At 36.9% G+C, this 20,686-nt stretch overlaps 1 protein-coding gene across 1 annotated transcript in view; it reads left to right on the forward strand.

Moving 5' to 3' along the window:
• Nucleotides 1-20,686, forward strand: part of BAIAP3 (BAI1 associated protein 3) — a 537,315-nt gene that overhangs the window by 457,529 nt on the left and 59,100 nt on the right. The window contains exons 25-26 of the mRNA XM_053695302.1: nucleotides 2,196-2,264; nucleotides 19,151-19,230. Of these exons, the coding sequence (XP_053551277.1) occupies nucleotides 2,196-2,264; nucleotides 19,151-19,230 (149 nt within the window). The remainder of the gene's footprint in view (nucleotides 1-2,195; nucleotides 2,265-19,150; nucleotides 19,231-20,686) is intronic.

Raw genomic sequence — 20,686 nt, forward strand, 5'->3', positions numbered from 1 at the left:
ATATAATATAGGGGTCGGCGATGTTAGGGACGGCAGATTAGGGGTTAATAAGTGTAAGATATGGGGTGTTTAGACTCGGGGTTCATGTTAGGGTGTTAGGTGTATACATAAAAAGTATTTCCCCATAGGAAACAATGGGGCTGTGTTAGGAGCTGAATGCAGCTTTTTTGCAGGTGTTAGGTTTTTTTTCAGCCAGCTCAGCCCCATTGTATCCTATGGGGAAATCGTGCACGAGCACGTTTTTCCAGTTTACCACTACCGTAGGCAACGCTGGTATTGAGAGTTGAAGTGGAGCTAAATTTGGCTCAACGCTTCCTTTTCTGAGGCTAACGCAGCCATTCAGACAACTCGTAATACCAGCGTTGTCTTAAGGGAGCGCTGGAAAAAAAGGCTCGTTAGCACCGCGGGTCTTTACCGACAAAACTCGTAATCTAGGCGATAGTTATTATTGATACACTCTTTAGCTAAAATGAGTAGTAACAAGATGAGTAAAATAAACATCTTTGTTAGAAAGTATCTAATTGTGCATACTTCTCTGTTTTAAGCAGTCTTGTACAGACACTGCTCTAATTCAGACTTGAATTAAGTCTTAAACAGTAGTGCCCAGGACTTTAAGCAGTTAAAGGGTCACTGAACCCAAAATGTTTTGGCACTGGAAGATCCTTATTTCTGTCTTCTAATGCATTTATTAGACCAAATAATTAACATTTATGTGATCATAGGATGTTCATTAGCCATTTAGACCTAATAATTATGATTTATGTGGTCATAGGATGTTTTTAGAGGTTATCAATTGCAATTAATTAAAGGTTCATTTAACTGTAACTTGTATTTCATATTAACTGAGAGTAAAATTACTTTATTATAAAATAGACATTTGCATTTGCTTTTTTATATACTACTAAGATTAAGAGTGTAATACTTCCAAAACTAAGAGAAGAAATTTTCTTATTAAAAATACACGTTTGCATTTACCTTTTTATATACTACTAAGACTTCCTTTTATATATATATATTTACTCTTTAGAAATCGGATTAATGAATAGATTAATTAATACTACTTTATATTTAATTCAGACGTACAATTATATATACATTAATCCATTTACAGTAGCATAGCATTTTAAGACAAAGTATTTCCTGTTTAGGAAACACTAAGGCGCAATCAGAAATACCCCTTTTTGTAAAGGACAGCTCTTTACCACACAGTTTTGAGGTTTTAACTGTGTTTTTTGGATTGTTCTTTGCTTGCTCACTTAAAGCACTATTTATGTCTTATTGTCTGCCTGCTAGCCAGGACAGAAAATAATCTTATAACAATGTGTATTACTTACAGGATGAGCAAAAACATTTTTTAAAAAGATCAGTTATCAAATATTTTGTAGGAAATATTTGTTTGTACAAATAAAGCATATGGCACACCAGAGATAGATAGGTAGATTATAGATAGATAGATAGATAGATAGATAGATAGACCCACAATTTTAAGAATTCAATTTGCTGGAGAAAGAGGACAAAATAAATTTTAAAAATCTGGCCCATAGGCAGTTTGTAGTTTGTTTAGGAAGTTTCATGTCCTTTGAATAACACTGGAGCTTGTAATCTTTAGGGGTATTCAGTCTGGATTTTAATGTCCCTTTCACTACTTTACAATTTAAAACTAAAATATATGAGCCATTTTTTTGAAACGTTTTATAAGTAAAAATAAATATACCTGTATGGTCTTTAATGGGACAGAAAGTTAAAATTGAAATATGCATGGAACCATTTAAATTTTAAATAGAAGCATTTTTTGCAATATACAGTACTTCCATAAGCAAAAATACTTCTATTAAATATGTTACTGTTTTTTCAGCGACACACACACAAATGCGCACCACTATTCAAGCACCTTCTCATAGCAGTGGATTATGTAACACAAATAAAGTCTTTGCATGCACAATACACCAGCTGTCTGTGCTTGAATACTGGGGCAGAGGTCCACACAGCATATGTGCATATGCTGCTGAAAATCAGTAATACATTCTACTAGCATGGGATGGAATTACATTGAAAAAATGCTTCTATTTAAAATTGAAATTTTGAGCTTTCTAGAACTTTAACCAGAACAAAAGTTAAACCATCACTGCTTTCTAATACACAAAGACAAAACTGGAATTAATGTTGTAATCATATGTACTTTTTCTTCTATGCAGATGATTGGTGATATAAAGAAATATATTCAGCACATAAGTCTTTCTCCAGACTCCATCCAAAATGATGACGTAAGTACCAGGGTATGTGATGTTTAGCATAAATAAGATGTAAGGCAGTGAATATATTTGTGGGGGGGGTTTTAAGCTGCAGGGAAAATAAGTTAAGGAGAACTCAATATTTAATATTTAATATAAAATAAAGGAACATGAAACTCAAAATTAAACTTTCATGATTCAGATAGAGTATACATTTTGGAGGAAAAATAAATAAATATCTAATTTGCTTTGTTTTTTTTGTATCCTTTGTTGGTACACTCAGGAGCATGCACGTGTCTAGGTAATCTCACAAGCATACACGTGTTTAGGTAATCTCAGGAGCATGCACATCTCCAGTGTCGGATTGGCCCACTGGGATACCGGGTGTTTTCTCAGTGGGCTGCCGGTTCCGCCAGCAACGCAGGGCCACATCGGTTGGGCAGTGGTGAAGAGGGAGCCTCGAAGGAGGTCACGCAGCAAGCCTTGTGCACATGCATAGCGCATCTATTCAAGGCTGCTCCACTCCTGATGTGGGTTTGGGAGCCTGGTGGGGAGGCCCATTTGATCAGCTAGAAGAACATTGCAGGCAATTAAGGCAAGGTAAGGGGGGTGGGGCGAGGGCCAGGGGGCGGTGGCATACACATGTTTAGGTAACTTCTTAATCTCAGGAGCATACACGTGGCTGTAGTACTATATATGGCAGCAGTGCTGCAGCAATGCATGCTCTCTCCTGAGCCTACTCAAATGTACAATAAATCCTACAAAGAAAACAAAGCAAATAGAAGCTAACTGGATTTTATTCTAATTATTTGCTGTAACTGATTCATTAAAGTTTAATGCTGAGTTTCATGCCCCTTAAATGGAGAAATAAAATAAAATAATTATAGTATAAAATATTGTAAGCTGCATGTTACATACTGATCTGTATAGTTACCCAGTGTTGCCAGTTGTTATATCACTTTAAAGGAACAGTCTAGTCAAAATTAAACGTTCATGATTCATATAGAGCAGCAATTTTAAGCAACTTTCTAATTTACTCCTATTATCAATTTTCTTTGTTCTCTTTGTATCTTTATTTGATAAAGCAAGAATGTAAGCTTTGCAGACAGCCCATTTTTGGTTGAGCACCTGGGTAGCGCTTGCTGATTGGTGTCTAAATGTAGCCACTAATCAGCAAGGGCTTCCCAAGGTGATGAACCAAAAATGAGCCAGCTCCCAAGCTTACTTTCTTACTGTTTCAAATAAAGATACCAAGAGAACAAAAAAATTGATAATAGGAGTAAATTAGAAAGTTGCTTAAAATTGCTGTTCTATCTGAATCATGAAAGTTTAATTTTGACTCGACTATCCCTTTAAGCAAACATAGGGGGAGGGGCATATTTTGGCCTCGGCTAACTACACCTTTTTATGGGGTAGCACAATTTGCCCCACCCTATGCTCTCTAAATGTTGTATTTAATAATTTTATTACAAAAAACGACCCCTGTTTTTCTAGTGAGTAGGGATTCCAAGAAAATGACCATCCTCGTTAGCATAAATTTGCACAGCATAACTCAGAAACACAATCAGAAGAAATTTCACTATGACAGGGGCTTTGTTTCAAAATGTATTCTTTATTTTCTACATTGACATGAACTTTAAAAATACCGGCCATGTTTATAAAATACCAGCTTTGTGGCAACCCTATGAGAAATATACGAAGCAAACATGAGCTGAAAACAAAATACAATTCGCTAAATTAAGGATATTAAATGTCCAACCACGTTTTATATCAATGCCTACAAATAACAATAAGACTGTAGAACTACCTACAATGAGGCATTTTATTGAGCAATTAAATTATGTTTATTGCAATTTACTAAATGTTGCATTAATTTCTAAGCTGGATGCATCCTGGCTACTTTTTTTTTGTTTTTCAAATTATATATTAAAGGGAGAGTTTACTCAAAAATTTTCTCCTCTTTAATTTGTTCCCAATGATTCACTTTACCTGCTGGAGTGTATTAAATTGTTTACAAGTTTTTTTTCCTTTACGCTTTTATTGGCATTTCAAATAGTTGATTTAGCCTGTGGTATCCCCACCTATCCTAAAAATGTCTGGCCTTAGGTTCAAGCTATAGATAGATAAGCTGTGTAAACACAGCCAGCAGAAGAAATTACACTCCCAGTGGGGTATAGAAGAGATAAGGTAATAAAATTTTAATTTTCCATTGTCTTTGTTTTATGAACAGATATAAGATGAAGAAGCAGGTATATGTACACAATGTGATAAAGTAATGAGATCTGATTATACCTACAAGTTCAACCCATTTTATTAGATTGTGGCTTCAAAACACAAAATCAGCTAATTCATATACACAAATAAACCTTAAAAACAACTTATCATACATTTTATACTCTGCAGTTGGCAAAAAAGTATTTGGAAACACATTAAAATAATTTTACAGGTTACTGTCCCTTTAAAGGAACAGTAAAGTCTTTAAACGTTCATGATTCAGATAGAGCGTGCTTTTTTATTTAACTTTACAATTTATTTCTATTATCAAATTTGCTTTGTTCTTTTGGTATCCTAGGTAGGCTCAAGGACTGCAATACACTACTGGGACCTAGCTGCTGATTGGTGGCTGCAAACATTTGTATCTTGTCATTGGCTCATCTGATGTGTTCAACTAGCTCCCAGTAGGGTCTTTCTGCCCCTGAGCATACCTAGGTTTACTCTTCAACAAAGGATACCAAGAGAACAATGGAAATGTGATAATAAAAGTAAATTGGAAGGTTGTTTAAAATGTCATGCTCTATCTAATTCATGAAAGTTTAATTCTGAATCTACTGTTCCTTTAATTATCCTAAATTATAAAAGGCCAGGTATGTTTGTCCGACGCAGCAATGCAAAGTAGAGACTGCAACCACGAGACAAACATACCTGGCCTTAACCTCTTAACGACCAGCGCCGATGCGCAGTAGAGACTGCATGAGACAAGCGTGAGGATGGTGCTGGTCGTTAAGCCCTTAAGGACCAGCGTCGTACCCTGTACGACGCTGCTGTCCTGGGCCTCTCTCTGCCGCAATCTCGCTAAAAGTAGCGAGATTGCGCTATTTCCGCATGCCCCACGAGTGGAGCAGTGCAGAAATAGTCTTGCAGACTCTGAATTGGGCAGCGGTGGTGCCAATTGTTGGTGGCGTGGAAGGGTTAGGAGGGAGGTGGGTGGGCGGCCCATCGCTGGAGGTTGGCGGGAACAGGTGGGACCGCTACACTACAGAAAACATATGGTGATATATTGGTTTCTTTAGAAGAGATGTATTAGAGCTGCACCTCACTGAAGAAGCCCAGAGAAGTCCAAACGCACTTCTGAGGTTTACAAGTCACTCCTCTCTCATTGATTGGTACTTTATAGCTGTATCTTGTTTAGACACAACCAAGGTGATACACTGCAGGAAAGTTCTTCTCTGTGAAAGTCAGATTTGGGTTAAAAGAAGCTGATCTGGGGAGGGGACTAACCATAGAACAAGCTATTTAGGACTTGTTTGTTCCCTGGTTGAGCTCTTCTCTTTGTCAGTTTATGCATATTATGAACGTTACTATATCACAATTTGCAATGTTTGCTATTTAATTCTCTTACCTCTTGTGTATTTGACAGCAGTTGGGGCATGAAGGATTTAATCTTATGGAAGGGAGCTGTCCAATGTTTTTATTGCATAGTTCTAGGCGGTTCCAGCATGCATGTGTCTCAGGGTGGAATCACTGTAGGTGGGATGGGACCACATGTGGTCTGTGGGTAGAGTTGGGTGGTAAAGGGTGTTACTGGGAGGTTAGGGACATGGATGGGCCATCGTGGGAGTGGCTTGGAGAGGCTGGTGTGTCCCTCCAACTCAACAAAGCAGAGGTGCAACCTTAAAGTGTAGTGAAAATACATATGAAAAAAAGTGTGAAATACAGGTGTCGCTATTAAAAAATCACAATATATTCAATTTTAGTATAAAGGGCCATCGGAAGTATAAGATTTGAAGTTCATGATCTCACTTTCTCACTAATCATTCACAACCCTCTATATCTGTACAGACATATATGTGTGAATTTGTATATTTATTCACATTTAAGCAGTTGAAGAAAGAGAGGGGAGTATTCCCTTTTTGCTTTCCAATAAGGGGGTTTAAAGGGACAGTCTAGTCAAAATTAAACATTCATGATTCAGATAAGGCATGCAATTTTAAACAACTTTCCAATTTACTTTCCCGTTTGCTTTGTTCTCTTTGTATTCTTTGTTGAAAGCTAAACCTGGGTAGACTCATATGCTAATTTCTAAGCCCTTGAAGGTCACCTCTTATCTCAGTGCATTTGGACAGTTTTTAACAGCTAGACGGCGCTAGTTCATGTATGCCATATAGATAACATTGTGCTCACTCCTGTGGATTTACCTATAAGTCAGCATTGATTGGCTAAAATGCAAGTTTGTCAAAATAAATAAGGGGGGCAGTCTGCAGAAGCTTAGATACAAGGTAATCACAGAGGTAGAAATATATTGATATAACTGTGTTGGTTATGCAAAACTGGGGAATGGGTAATAAAAGGATTATCTATATTTTTAAACAATAAAATTTCTGGAGTAGGCTGTCCCTTTAACATTGATTCAGCGCAGCTTTTTTTTTCATTTAATTAATTTAACATATTTTTGTAAATTTACAGATCCAAATGAATTTTGAAACTCTATAACTAATTTATATATTTTAGACATGTGCATTGGTTTTTGGACTTATGCGTTTTTGTCTGAATATTGACTCTTTCGTGGCATACCGAGTGGATCAATAAAAATAGGACAGAATCTGGAGCATAATGAAATTTTTACTTTTGTTTAGTTTTCGTTCTGAACTTTCAGCACCAAAAACAGGAGAGAACACAAATTAGCTCCTTCTTTGCATTGATGTACAGTGGGTCTGACCATTCATGTGTACAACTCCCCCTGTCCAATCCTGACAGAACATCACTAAATGATTGATGTAAGGGCCAGCAAGTCAAGCATTAAATACCAAAAAGGCTTGTCCAATCCACTGTTAACCTAGCATTTGGAGGTGGTAGTCTAGTGAATATCAGCCATCTTCTAATCATTTTTCTTTAGCTTCGGACCAGTGCAGTGGTATGTGCCTGTGTCAGCTTGCGGTGCTGTTTTTTGCTGTAATATTGTGCAGAATCAGATTTTTCTTGCAGTGCAGAAACTGCACACATTCTGCATTTTTTTCATTCTGGGGACCAGGAAATTATTTTTTCTTTATTTTAGTGTTAAAGAGTTGTAGCTTAATAATATTGCAGTGTGGGCATAGCTGTGACTGATAGTTATGTAGGCTTGCTGCCTTTATTTGGTGGGGGAAGGGATAATTTAAGTTGTACCCTTTGTGTATGGAAACATTTTTATTTTCTTGCAGTTTGGTAAATTTAAAGTTTTAAACTGCCCTGTGACTTATAGGTAGAGGCTTGATGGCTTTTTATGGGGGTAAAACTTTTTTTTATAATTTGTGTGCAGAAACAAATATTATAAAAATTCTATTTTCTTACAGTTAGTTTAACTTTAATTTAAACTGTTTTGCTGTGGATGCATAGCTTGTCACTGATAGGTAGAGGTCTGATGGCTTTTTTGAGGGGCAAATAAAAGTTTAGATTAAAGTTGAACCCTTTGGTGCAAAAACATTCTATTTTCTTGCAGTTAGTTTAACTTTTAGCCTGCACGTTTAGTTTATTAATTATATTGCGGTGGGGGAATAACCTGTGACTGATAGGTAGGCCTACTGGCTTTCTGGGGATAAAAAAAAGTTTAATTAAACGTAAACCCTCTATGTGCAGAAACATTTCTATTTTCTAGCATTTATTTTAAAACTGCAAGCTTAGTTTATTATATTGCGGAGGGAGCATATCCTGTGACTGATAGGTAGGCCTGTCCCTTTTTTGGGGTGGTTAAAAAACTTTTTGTGTGCAGAATCATTTTTTTTTTCTTCTTGCAGTTAGTGAAACTGTAGGTTTATAGATCAGTGGGGACATAGCTCTGACTGATAGGTAGGTCTGCTGCTTTTGCTTGGGGTGAAAAAGTTTTAATTTAACTATATTACTTTGTGTGTAGAATTCTTTTTTTTCTTGTAGTTAGTACACATTACTGCTTTATTTTATTTTTAATTTTTGTTTTGTATAGTTCGCAAATAAATACTATTACCCCTCATCTAATTGAAACCATAATTGCTATTGCAGTATGGGCACTGTGGCTATATGACAGCTTGCTACAGGCTATCTATAACACCATAGTTTTACGTAGCAAACTATTTATTTTGGGTGTAAAATATAACAACAATAATTAATATGATGATAATAATAATAATAATCATGTATTTATGTCTGTCTATCTTGCATACAGCGCACGGCTTTTGCCTATACTGTCACTAGTGTACTTTTGGTGTTACTGGAGGTGTATTTTTGAGGTTAATGTACTGTCAGACTTATCTACCTAGTTCAGTAACTCTGCTGCTGCCACTCCTGTTCTTGCCCTTCTCTGAGCTGAGTCTCCAAAGAAAACTATTAACCCTTTGAGTGCTAAGCACTTTCCCACCTGGGTGCTAAGATTTTTTTAATGTTTTTTTTTTATTTTTTGAACAATTTTTTTTTAACTTTTTAGTTTATTTTTTTCACACTCTCAAGACTTACACTATTAGAAAGGTTAGGCGATGACCTTTCCAATGGTGGGTCTTGGGGGTATAAATAAAGTTGCGCAATGACGTCATCACATTACTCTACAGGCACGATCGCTGAGGTAGGAGCGGGTGGGAGTCCCCAGATCTCCCTCAAGGTGGGAGAGTGCTAGTGACGGCTCTGAGCCGTCATTAGCACCAGAGGGGGAACTCTGTGACGACTCAGAGTCGTCATTAGCACTCAAAGGGTTAAATACAAACGCGTTATGGAGCAAGTGTGTGAGAAAGTGAGTAATGTGGGTACTTTAGCATGCAGAATTTGGAGATAAAAAATTAGCGAGTTGAATGAAAAAAAAAAATGTATGAAAAAGTTGTAGTGGTGCTTTTAATTTCAATTTATTGTTTTCATTCTCTTTGCCAAACTTGTTCTTGTTTCCCAGGCACCAATGAATCTTTGGATTGCTGGTATTTCCCAGCAGTGTAATTTTGTGGCTAAAATTAATGTTTTGCGAGCTTCCCATAGGCTTTAATGTGGTGTAACAAATTTTATGTCAAGTGAAACTATAATGCGAATATTCGGCCGAATTTAATGCACTGAGGAATGAAATTCTGACGACCTGAATCGATCAAATTCCTAACCAAAAATTGCCGAACAGATTTTTTCCCTGTACACGTTTTCATGTGCTTATATTTATATGACACATCTATGTCCTTAAAAGCAAACACAAAGCATAATAATTTCAGAGGCAAAATGAGTATCAGAGTTGCTTGTCGTATGCATGAGCAACTCAACTTTAAACATGGTAGCTCAGAGTCATTGGTTTCCAAAGCGTGACTCACTTGTGTGCTTATGCTTAGATATAAGGCATTGCTTGACTAACATGATTTCAAACTCTAGGAGCCAGCTCAAAAATACATTTTTGGGGCTGCAATAAGATGAGAAACTATTATATTATATACACACACCACATAGAAAGTCTGGCACTCTATTGCAAGCACACAGCTAGATTAAAAGCAAAATGGTAGCTTTAGTTACATTTGGCCACATTGTGATAGCCCAGGACCAAGTCAAAGTCTCTTCCTCCTTAGGTTCTTAACATACAGCCACACAATGCAGCCTCCAACCAAACAAACTGAGATACAAAGAAGGGTGACATAGGCCTTTTGTAATTTACCTAGACACATACAAAACAAGGAAATGGACTGCACCCCCAAACCGGACCAGGAGTACATCCCATTCCACTGCAAAACTCACAGACCTGGTTATTCACCAGCAAAGACAGCTGCACAGCTCTCAGTAACTCCAAGCCAGCCTGGGTGCAAAGTCCATTTGGGAAAATTACTAAACAAAAATATTAACATTAGATTAAAAGCAAATAAGAGTAACTTTTAATCTAGCTGTAAGTTGCAAAAGTGTGCTTGACTTTTTAGATGTGTTTAACTACTAGAGATGTGCAGGAAAGAAAATGTTGTTTTTGACAAAAAATGTATTCCAAATATTCAGGGAAATTCCTTTTCCCAAATTTATTGTTCCCTGCACTTTTCGGTTTTCGTTTAGTTTAAAATGAAACAAAAATCGAATTTTCGTTAAACATTTACTTAAAATTAAACCCTTAAAAAGAAAAAAAATTAAGGAAACAAATGGATACTGATGATTTCATCAGTATTTGTAGTTTTTTTCGTTTTCTTTTTTTTTGTAGGTGCATTCATTTGAAATTTGGTTTCGTTAAAACGAAACAAAAATTTGTTTTTTGTGACAAATGTGTATTGGTCCAAAAACAAATGCACATCTCTATTAACTACCTCCCAGTGGTGTGTTGCTTCTCCTTCAACAAAGGATACCAAGAGAATAAAGCCAATTAGATAATAGAATTAAACTGGAAAGTTGTTTAAATTTGTAAGCTCAATCTGATTCATGAAAAAAAAATTGGGGTTTCATGTCCCTTTAAAAGGATAGTATAGTCAAAAATAAACTTTCATGATTCAGATAGAGCATGCAATTTTAAGCAATATTCTAATTTACTCCTATTATCAATTTTTCTTCATTCTCTTGGTATCTTTATTTAAAAAAGCTGGAATGTATGCTTAGAAGCCGGCCCATTTTTTGGTTAAACATGGGTAGCGCTTGCTGATTGGTGTCTAAATGTAGCCATCCAGTCAGCAAGTGCTACCCAGGTCTGAACCAAAAATGAGCCAGAATCTAAGCTTACATTCCAGCTTTTTAAAATAAAGATACCTAGAGAACGAAAAAAAATGATAATAGGAGTAAGTTAGAAAGTTGCTTAAAATTGCCTGCTCTATCTGAATTATGAAAGTTTATTTTTGACTAGACTGTTCCTTTAAGCAGACAAATTACCTTTTGTTTAAACGGCCCGGTTTCTAGGCAGGTGTCTCTGTTGCACTTTGTTAATCCTTTTCTGCGTGTGCCGTATAATCAGCCCCTGACTGTGTCTGTCAGTTATCATTTAAATTTTGAAGCAACATCAGTTTTACTGGGAAACGGCAAACATGAATTTAATTAGAAAATTATCATTCTGCATCATTTTCATACCAGACACATCCTGCTGCACAGATAATAAGGAAATGAATCTGCAAGTGTATTTTTCCAATGATAAACTACAGTCCAGCAATTTAGTTTAGTGCTTTTTTTTATTTCCTATTAATTTATTTTCTAGCTTAGGTAAGAAACGATACATTGTTGCCAGAATATTACTTAAAGGGACTTGAAAGACAAAATTAAACTTTCATAGTTCAGAAAGTGCATGCAATTCAAAGGAAAAAAATAAATTTACTTTTATTGTGAAATTCACTTCATTCTCTTGGTATCCATTGTTGAAAAGCATACATAGGTAGACTCAGAAGCATCAATGCACTACTGCAAACTAGCTATTGATTGGCTACACACATATGCCTGTTGTCATTGCCTCACCAAATTTGTTCAGCTAGGTCTCATTAGTGCATTAATTTTCTGAAGCTGACTTTATCTATGTGTTTAACTCTTTTACAGGGGTTAAACACATAAGAGTCTATCACAATATTTGCTACCGATTGAGGGCTAGAATATGAGTGGAGCGGTAGTTTGCGCTCACGTTTGAGCGTTAAAACCACTTGAAGTATTTTTTTTGCACTCTGAGATGTGCGCTCGTATTACGAGTTGAAAGTTTAAACTTTGCGTTCGCAAATAGTAACAAATAGACTTTGAGACGTTGCAAACGCAATATCGCATTCCCCCAAAGACTTCAATGGAGTCGAAACATTTGAAAAAAAACTAATCCACAAGTTGCGCAAACACAATCGCGTTTATTTAAAAGCGCAACATAAGAAGATAATATTGCATGAGATATTTAAATAGATATCTGATGGATTTTTGTACAAATATATATTTATTTATAACTATATATAACTATATATAACTATATATATATATATATATATATATATATATATATATATATATATAAATATATGCAGATATCTACATTGACCCCTTAGTGACCAGACCACTTTTCCATTTGTTGACCTTTGGGATCAAGGCTATTTTTACATTTCTGCAGTGTTTGTGTTTAGCTATAATTTAAAGGGACAGTCTACACCAGAATTTTTATTGTTTTAAAAGATAGATAATCCCTTTATTACCCATCCCCCAGTTTTGCATAACCAACATAGTTATATTAATATACTTTTAACCTCTGTGATTATCTTGTATCTAAGCCTCTGCAAACTGCCCCTTTATTTCAGTTCTTTTGACAGACTTGCAGTTTAGCCAATCAGTGCCTGCTCCCAGATAACTTCACGTGCATGAGCACAGTGTTATCTATATGAAAAACATGAACTAAGACCCTCTAGTGGTGAAAAACTGTTAAAATGCATTCTGAAAAGAGGTGGCCTTCAAGGTCTAAGAAATTAGCATATGAACCTCCTAGGTTAAGCTTTCAACTAAGAATACCAAGAGAACAAAGCAAAATTGGTGATAAAAGTAAATTGGAAAATTGTTTAAAATGACATGCCCTATCTGAATCATGAACGTTTATTTTGGACTAGACTGTCCCTTTTACTCTTACTCATTTACTGTACCCACACATATTATATACAGTTTTTCTCGCCATTAAATGGACTTTCTAAAGATACCATTATTTTCATCATATCTTATAATTTACTATAAAATATATAAATATATATATATATATATATATATATATATATATATAAAATATGGTGAAAAAATGAAAAAAACACACTTTTTCTAACTTTGACCCCCAAAATCTGTAACCACCAAAAAACACCCATGCTAAATAGTTTCTAAATTTTGTCCTGAGTTTAGAAATTGTTTACATGTTCTTTGCAAGTTATAGGGCAATAAATACAAGTAGCACATTGATATTTACAAAAAAAATTTTTTTATTCAAAATTAGCGATAGTTACATTGGAACACTAATATCTGTCAGGAATCCCTGAATATCCCTTAACATGTATGTGTATGTATGTATATATATATATATATATATATATATAGTAGACAACCCAAAGTATTGATCTAAGCCCATTTTGGTATATTTCATGCCACCATTTCACCGCCAAATGCGATCAAATAAAAACATTTTTTCACTTTTTCACAAACTTTTTAACAAAGTTTAGGTTTCTCACTGAAATTATTTACAAACAACGTGTGCAATTATGGCACAAATGGTTGTAAATGCTTCTCTGGGATCCCCTTTGTTCAGAAATAGCAGACATATGGCTTTGGCATTGCTTTTTGGTAATTTGAAGGCCGCTAAATACAGCTGCGCACCACACTTGTATTACGTCCAGCAGTGACGGGGTTAATTAGGTAGCTTGTAGGGAGCTTGAAGGGTTAATTTTAGCTTTAGTGTAGAGATCAACCTCTCACCTGACACATCCCACCCCTGATCCCTCCCAAACAGCTCTCATCCCTCCCCCACCCCACAATTGTCCCGCCATCTTAAGTACTGGCAGAAAGTTCTAACCCTCCCTCCACTGACTATTTTCCACCATTTTGGGTACTGGCAGCTGTCTGCCAGTACCCACTTTGCATTTAAATGTGTTAGGTTTTTTTAAATCAACCACTATTTTTCTGTAGTGTAGCTGCCCCCCCTCCAAACCCTACTCCCTCCCGGACCTATTTTAAAAAATTATTTCCCCCCTCCTCTCCCACCCACAACCACCACCCACCACCCTCTCCCACCACTTTAAAATTTTAAAGTAGAAGATCGACAATAGTTTCCGACTGCTGGCCGGAAGATTGCCAGCGATGGGCTGCCCAGCCGCCTCCCTGCAGCTGATCCCACCCACCAGCGATCGGCACCATCGCTGGCCGATCAGAGAGGGACACAGAGTGTCTCTCTCTGCATCGGTGTGCCAAAAAAGGTATTGCAGTGATGCCTCAATATCGAGGCATCACTGCAATACCTTAAAAGCTGCTGGAAGCGATCAGGATCGTTTCCAGAAATTCAAACCCCAGAGGACGTGCCAGGAACGTCCTTGGTCATTAAGTGACATCCTATGGAGGACATGCCTGGCACATCTTTGGTCGTTAAGGGGTTAAAGGGACAGACTAGTTAAAAATAAACTTTCATGATTCAGACAGTGCATGCAATTGTAAACAACTTTCCAATTTACTTTTATTATCAAATTTTCTTTGTTCTCTTGGTATTCTTTGTTAAAAGCTAAACCTAGGTAGGTTCATATGCTAATTTCTAAATTAAAGGCCGCTTCTTATCTCAATGCATTTTACAGTTTTTGACGGACACTTCTAGTTCATGTGTGTCATATAAATATCATTGTGCTTACTCATGTGGAGTTATTTATGAGTCAGCATTGACTGGCTAAAATCAAGTCTGTCAAACACACTAAGATAAGGGGGCTGCAGAGGCTTAGATACAAGGTAATTACAGAGGTAAAAACCATATTAATATAACTGTGTTGGTTATGCAAAACTGGGGAATCTATACTATAAATGTGTTTGTAACGCGTCTGTCGCCAGTTGCGCACGCTTCCTTAAAGGAATGTTGGCTGCGCTAGGCAGCCAAAAGAATTTTGGCTGCGCGCGCAGCCAAAAGAATCCACCTGGATGCATCTTACGCTGCATCCAGGTGGATTCCGAAAATGGCACCTTGCCATTTTCAGTATCCACCTATAGGCACATGAAGCCTTAAAAAAAAACACGCAACCGCCCGCATGAAATAACTAAAAAAACACGTAACCGCCCGCACAAAGTATTAAGAAAAAAAATTAACCCTTAAATCGCTAAACTCCCACAACAGAAACTACCTACCTAATCCTTACACCGCCAAACCCCCACAACGCCAACTAAATAAATTACAATATTAACCCATAAACCGCCAAACCCTACAACGCCAACTAATTATACTATTAACCCCTAAACCGACAAACCCCCACATCGCAATAAACCTAATTAACCTATTATCCCCTAAACAGACAACCCCCCACATCGCAATAAACCTAATTAACCTATTTTCCCCTAAACAGACAACCCCCCACATCGCAATAAACCTAATTAACGTATTAACTTCTAAACCACCAACCCCCCACAACGCAAATAACTAATTTAATTACTAAGCCCCCTAACCTAACACCCCCTAAATTACCCCAATTACTACTAAATTACATTTAAAATAAAAAATCTTAACAAAAAATGTATCTATTGCAAAAAAGTCTAACATTACAATAAAAAATAAAAAAAAATAAAAAAATTAAACCTAATCCCTATGAAAATAAAAAAGGCCCCCAAAATAAAAACACCACCTAATCTAAACTACCAATAGCCCTTAAAAGGGCCTTTTGTAGGGCATTGCCCTAAGTTAAACAGCTCCTTTATGTTTAAAAAATACTAAGTCCCCCCTAACAGTAAAAAAAAACCCACCCACCAAACCCCCCAAAATAAAAAAAAAACTAACACTAAAAATAAACTAAACTACCCATTGCCTCTAAAGGGACGTTTGTATGGGCATTCAACTCTTTTACAGCCCATTAAATCTTAAAAAAAAAAAAAAAATCCTAAAACTAAGCCCCAAATAGGTACTCATCGTTCCAGAAGTCCGGCGGAGAAGGTCTTCTTCCAGGTGGCCCCATCATCTTCTATCTTCATCCGGAGTGGAGGTGCGGTGCTGGCCGATGCACAAATCCTTAGCGGCGGTCCGTGGTGGCGGTCCTCAGCGATGTGGAGGCTCCTCTTAATGCGATCGTCCAATTGAATGCAAGGTACCCCATATTTATTGGGGAACCTTGCATTTCTATTGGCTGAAATTTTGAAATCAGCCAATAGGATTAGAGCTACTGAGGAAGACCGCATTGGGGTAGACCGCTCCGCACCGCCTTCGCACAAGATGAAGTTAGAAGATGATGGAGTTTCCTGGAAGAAGACCTTCTCCGCCGGATTTCAGGAATGGTGAGTACCTAATTGGGGCTTAGTTTTAGGATTTTTTTTATTTTTTTATTATTTTTAAGATTAGGGATTTAATGGGCTGTAAAAGAGCTGATTGCCCTTTTAAGGGCAGTAAAAGAGCTGAATGCCCTTTTAAGGGCAATACCCATACAAATGCCCCTTTAGGGGCAATGGGTAGTTTAGGTTTTTTTAGACTTATTTTTTTTTTATTTTGGGGGGGTTGGTTGGGTGGGGGGTTTTACTGTTAGGGGGTAATTGGTCATTTTTTTAAAGTAAAAGAGCTGTTAACTTAACTTCCCTACAAAATCCCTTTTAAAGACTATTGGTAGTTTAGTATTAGATTAGGGGGTGTTTTTATTTTGGGGGGGGGGGTTGGGTGGGGTTATGGGTAATTGGTAATTTTTTAAAGTAAAAGAGCTGTTTAACTTAGGGCAATTCCCTACAAAAGCCCTTTTAAGGACTATTGGTAGTTTAGTATTAGATTAGGGGGTGCTTTTATTTTGGGGAATATTTTTTTATTTTTATAGGGGTATTAGTTTAGGTTTGTTTATTTTTTTCTGTAATTTTACATATTTTATTTTTTTGTAACTTTAGCTTGGGGGTTTGTTAAACATAGACTGTCCTCTGGGCAGGCTTATCACCTAGTGGGTAATAAAAGGATTATCTATCTTTTTAAACAATAATTCTGGAATAGACTGTCCTTTTAACGGGACATGAAACCCCACATTTTTCTTTCATTATTTAGAAACAGCATGGGATTTTAAACAATTTTCTAATTTACTTCTATTATCAAATTTGCTTCATTCTCTTGGTATTGTTTGTTGAGTGCATTTGGTGCAGCCACCAATCACCAGCTAACTCCCAGTAATATATTGCTGCTCCTGAGCCTACCTAGGTATTTTTTTAAAATAAATATAGCAAGAGAACAAAGCAAATTAGATTATAGAAGTAAATTGGAAAGTTGTTCAAAATCGAATGCTCTGTCTGAATCATGACAGAAAAAATTTGGGTTTCATATCCCTTTAAAGCGGCTAAAAATATTTTTTTAAAAGGTCAAGGCTGTTGAATTAGAAAAGTCCAAAAAAATTTGAAAAGCTGATAGAATTGTTTTCTGATGGATTGGAATAACTATGTTAGTTTGTCTCAATGCAAAATATAAGTGGATTTACCAAATGGATTGTGATGTCTTAAAATGTTATAGAACATAAAAGATCAATAATAAAATACTGTAAATTGTTACAAATACTGTTGAAAACTGAGAACCCATATAATGCTCAAGAAATGTGAACTCTTCTAAGGCTACCTATGTATTCTCTTCAATAAAGGGCACAAAAAGAACACAGTAATATTGATAATACAAGTAAATTGGGACGTTGTTTAAAACTGCATGCTCTGTCTGAATCATGGAAGCTTAATTTTTATTTTACTGTACCTTTACAATCAGCTCCTGAGCAGGGATATACTGCCTACCCAAAGGCAGAACACGACTGGTGATTCGGGGCTATGCGTATATGCTGCAGGGACGAAACTACCAGGGATGCAGAGGTCGAGACTATGACCGTGCCCTGGAGGTCCGGCGGACCCAATTATGCTGATCTTGATTGGCTCATCACTTATGTTCAGTTCAGGATCATTAGTGCATAGCCACTCCAAAACTGACTTTAACTATGTATTTAATCCATTTGTTAAACAGTAATGTCCCTTTAAAAGTTACACAAAAAAACAATGCAAGGTGCTTCTCACAGAAATTCTGTCTCGGTGGGCTCTGTTTTTTAAAGGGACATGATACTGAAATGTTGAAGCACTTTAAAGTGATGCAGTATAGCTGTAAAAAGCTGACTAGAACATATCACCTGAAAATCTCTATGTAAAAAAGGAAGATATTTTATCTCAAAATTTCCTAAGTATTCACACCCCATTGTAAAGAGACTTTAAAGGGATAGTCTAGTCAAAAATATGCTTTCATGATTCAGACAGAACATGCAATTTTAAGCAACTTTCTAATGTACTCCTATTATCAATTTTTCTTTGTTCTCTTGGTATCTTTATTTGAATATAAGCTTAGGAGCCCACCCATTTTTGGTTCAGCATCTGGTAAAATTTGATAATAGGAGTAAATAAGAAAGTTGCTTAAAATTGTCTGCTCTATCTGAATCATGAAAGTTTAATTTTGACTAGACTAATCCTTTAACCAGCAATCAGGATGCTAGTCCCAGGACTTACAAACGAGTGTGCATCTGGCACGTGCTGTCACAGTCATGTTATTTTCCTATTCAGTTTAAGGAGGTTTTCTAGGAAATCTCACAAGATTTCAGTGAAACGTCATGAGATCACAGCAAAGCAAAGGATGACATCAGCACTGCTGATGCTGATTGGCTATTGTTTTTTTGTTTTTTTTCCAACTTGCAGCTGGACAGTTCACACTTACTCTGGTGAGCTAAAGAATCGTGAAGTAAAATATCTTCCCTTTTTTACATAGAGATGTTCAGGTGATATTTTCAGCTTTTAACAGCTATGCTGCATCACTTTCAAGTGATTTAGCATGTGAGTATTATGTCCCTTTAAATGATGGTTTACATATGCGAAGAAAGGACAAAGCTCTATGCAAGACTGACATCGTTAGCGTGCTGTTTGTGAGCTTGCTCGGCACTGCGCTGCTCATTCCTAGCACTGTCGTTATGATTGCTATTGTGTTTAGAAGGAACTCAACAAATACGAAGATAATTATAATAATAATCATAATTAGTTTGGACTTTACAGCTCAAGCACTGAAAGATCTGCAATTTATCTGTCATTTTAATAACCAACATGTTGTGTGTAATTTGTTCCAGGCGGTGTCACCTTTAATGAAATATCTTGATGACAAATTAATTATATTGAATGAAACTTTGGTGAAAGAAAACCTATACAGGTACATGAATAAGAAATATATACCCACTGAGTTTGTGAATAAACTGCCAGCATGTTTGAATTAACAGTATTCTCAGCACTAAATTTCCATATTCCATCTATATATCAGTTACTGAATGTATGCATGTGAGTATACATTTGTGTTTCTATGAGTGTTCATGTATGTGTATTTATGCCATCCCCACAACTCAAAGGTGCCAGCTGCCTATAACTTATAAGGTGGCGCCCTTTTTATATGCCCCATGCGGTGCACAGAGCAAAGAGAGGGTTAAAGGAGAGAAGGCGGAATAAAAATTAAAGAAAAAAAAGAAATATATACCCTTTATAAATACCAGTTTTCCAACTGCCCGGCAGATTGCACATGTCTGCCATACTAAACCTCCCACTGCTTCCTCTTAAGGTCCAATGTCAAAGTTTGAAATCAAGGTAGTTCCCTAGCTCCACCCACCCAGAACCACTTGACTCCGCCCACTACTATATCAACCCAACCACGATGCTCCTTACTTCACCCATGGCACACTCACAACCCTGTAACTTAGATCACATAACCCCCCCCCCCCCAAAGAAAAAAATGACTTCCAGCTCCACAAGCCCCCCTCACCTTCCAGTACGAGAAAAACATTTAGAAATGTTACAATATTTGTATTTAGTTTTGTATTCAACTTGTACCCCCCCCCCCCAAAAAAAATGGTATGTCTAGAGCCGCCCCTTTTATATTAGTAAAAACATAAATTATGCTTACCTGATAATTTCATTTCCATTATGGGGAGGAGAGTCCACTGCTTCATTCATCACTTGTGGGAAATAAGAACCTGGCCACCAGGAGGAGGCAAAGACACCCCAGCCAAAGGATTAAATACCTCCCCACTTCCCTCATCCCCCAGTCATTCTGCCAAGGGAACAAGGAACAGTAGGAGAAATATCAGGGTATAAATGGTGCCAGAAGAACAAAAAAATAATAATTTGGGTCCGCCCACCAGAGAACGGGCAGGTGCAGTGGACTCTTCTCCCCACGATGGAAATGAAATTATCAGGTAAGCATAATTTATGTTTTCCATCTAAAGGGGAGGAGAGTCCACTGCTTCATTCATCACTTGTGGGAACATAACCCAAGCTCTAGAGGACACTGAATGAAGAAAACGGGAGGGTAAAGGAGGCTGAACCTATACTGAGTGCACTACAGCCTGCAGAACCTTTCTCCCAAAAGCTGCTTCCACCGAAGCAAAAATGTCAAACTTGTAAAACCGTATGTAAGGATGACCAGGTAGTGGCCTTACAAATCGGCCTCATTCTTAAAGGCCCAAGAAGAGACCACAGCTCTAGTTGAGTGAGCTGTAATCCTCTGAAGAGGCTTGTGTCCCGCTGTCTCATAAGCCAGACGGATCATACTCCTCAACCAAAAGGATAGAGAGGTTGCAGAGGCCCTCTGCCCCCTGCGCCTTCCAGAATACACAACG

The sequence above is a fragment of the Bombina bombina genome, chromosome 11 (genome assembly GCF_027579735.1).
Source record: "Bombina bombina isolate aBomBom1 chromosome 11, aBomBom1.pri, whole genome shotgun sequence".
Classification (NCBI taxonomy): Eukaryota; Metazoa; Chordata; class Amphibia; order Anura; family Bombinatoridae; genus Bombina; species Bombina bombina.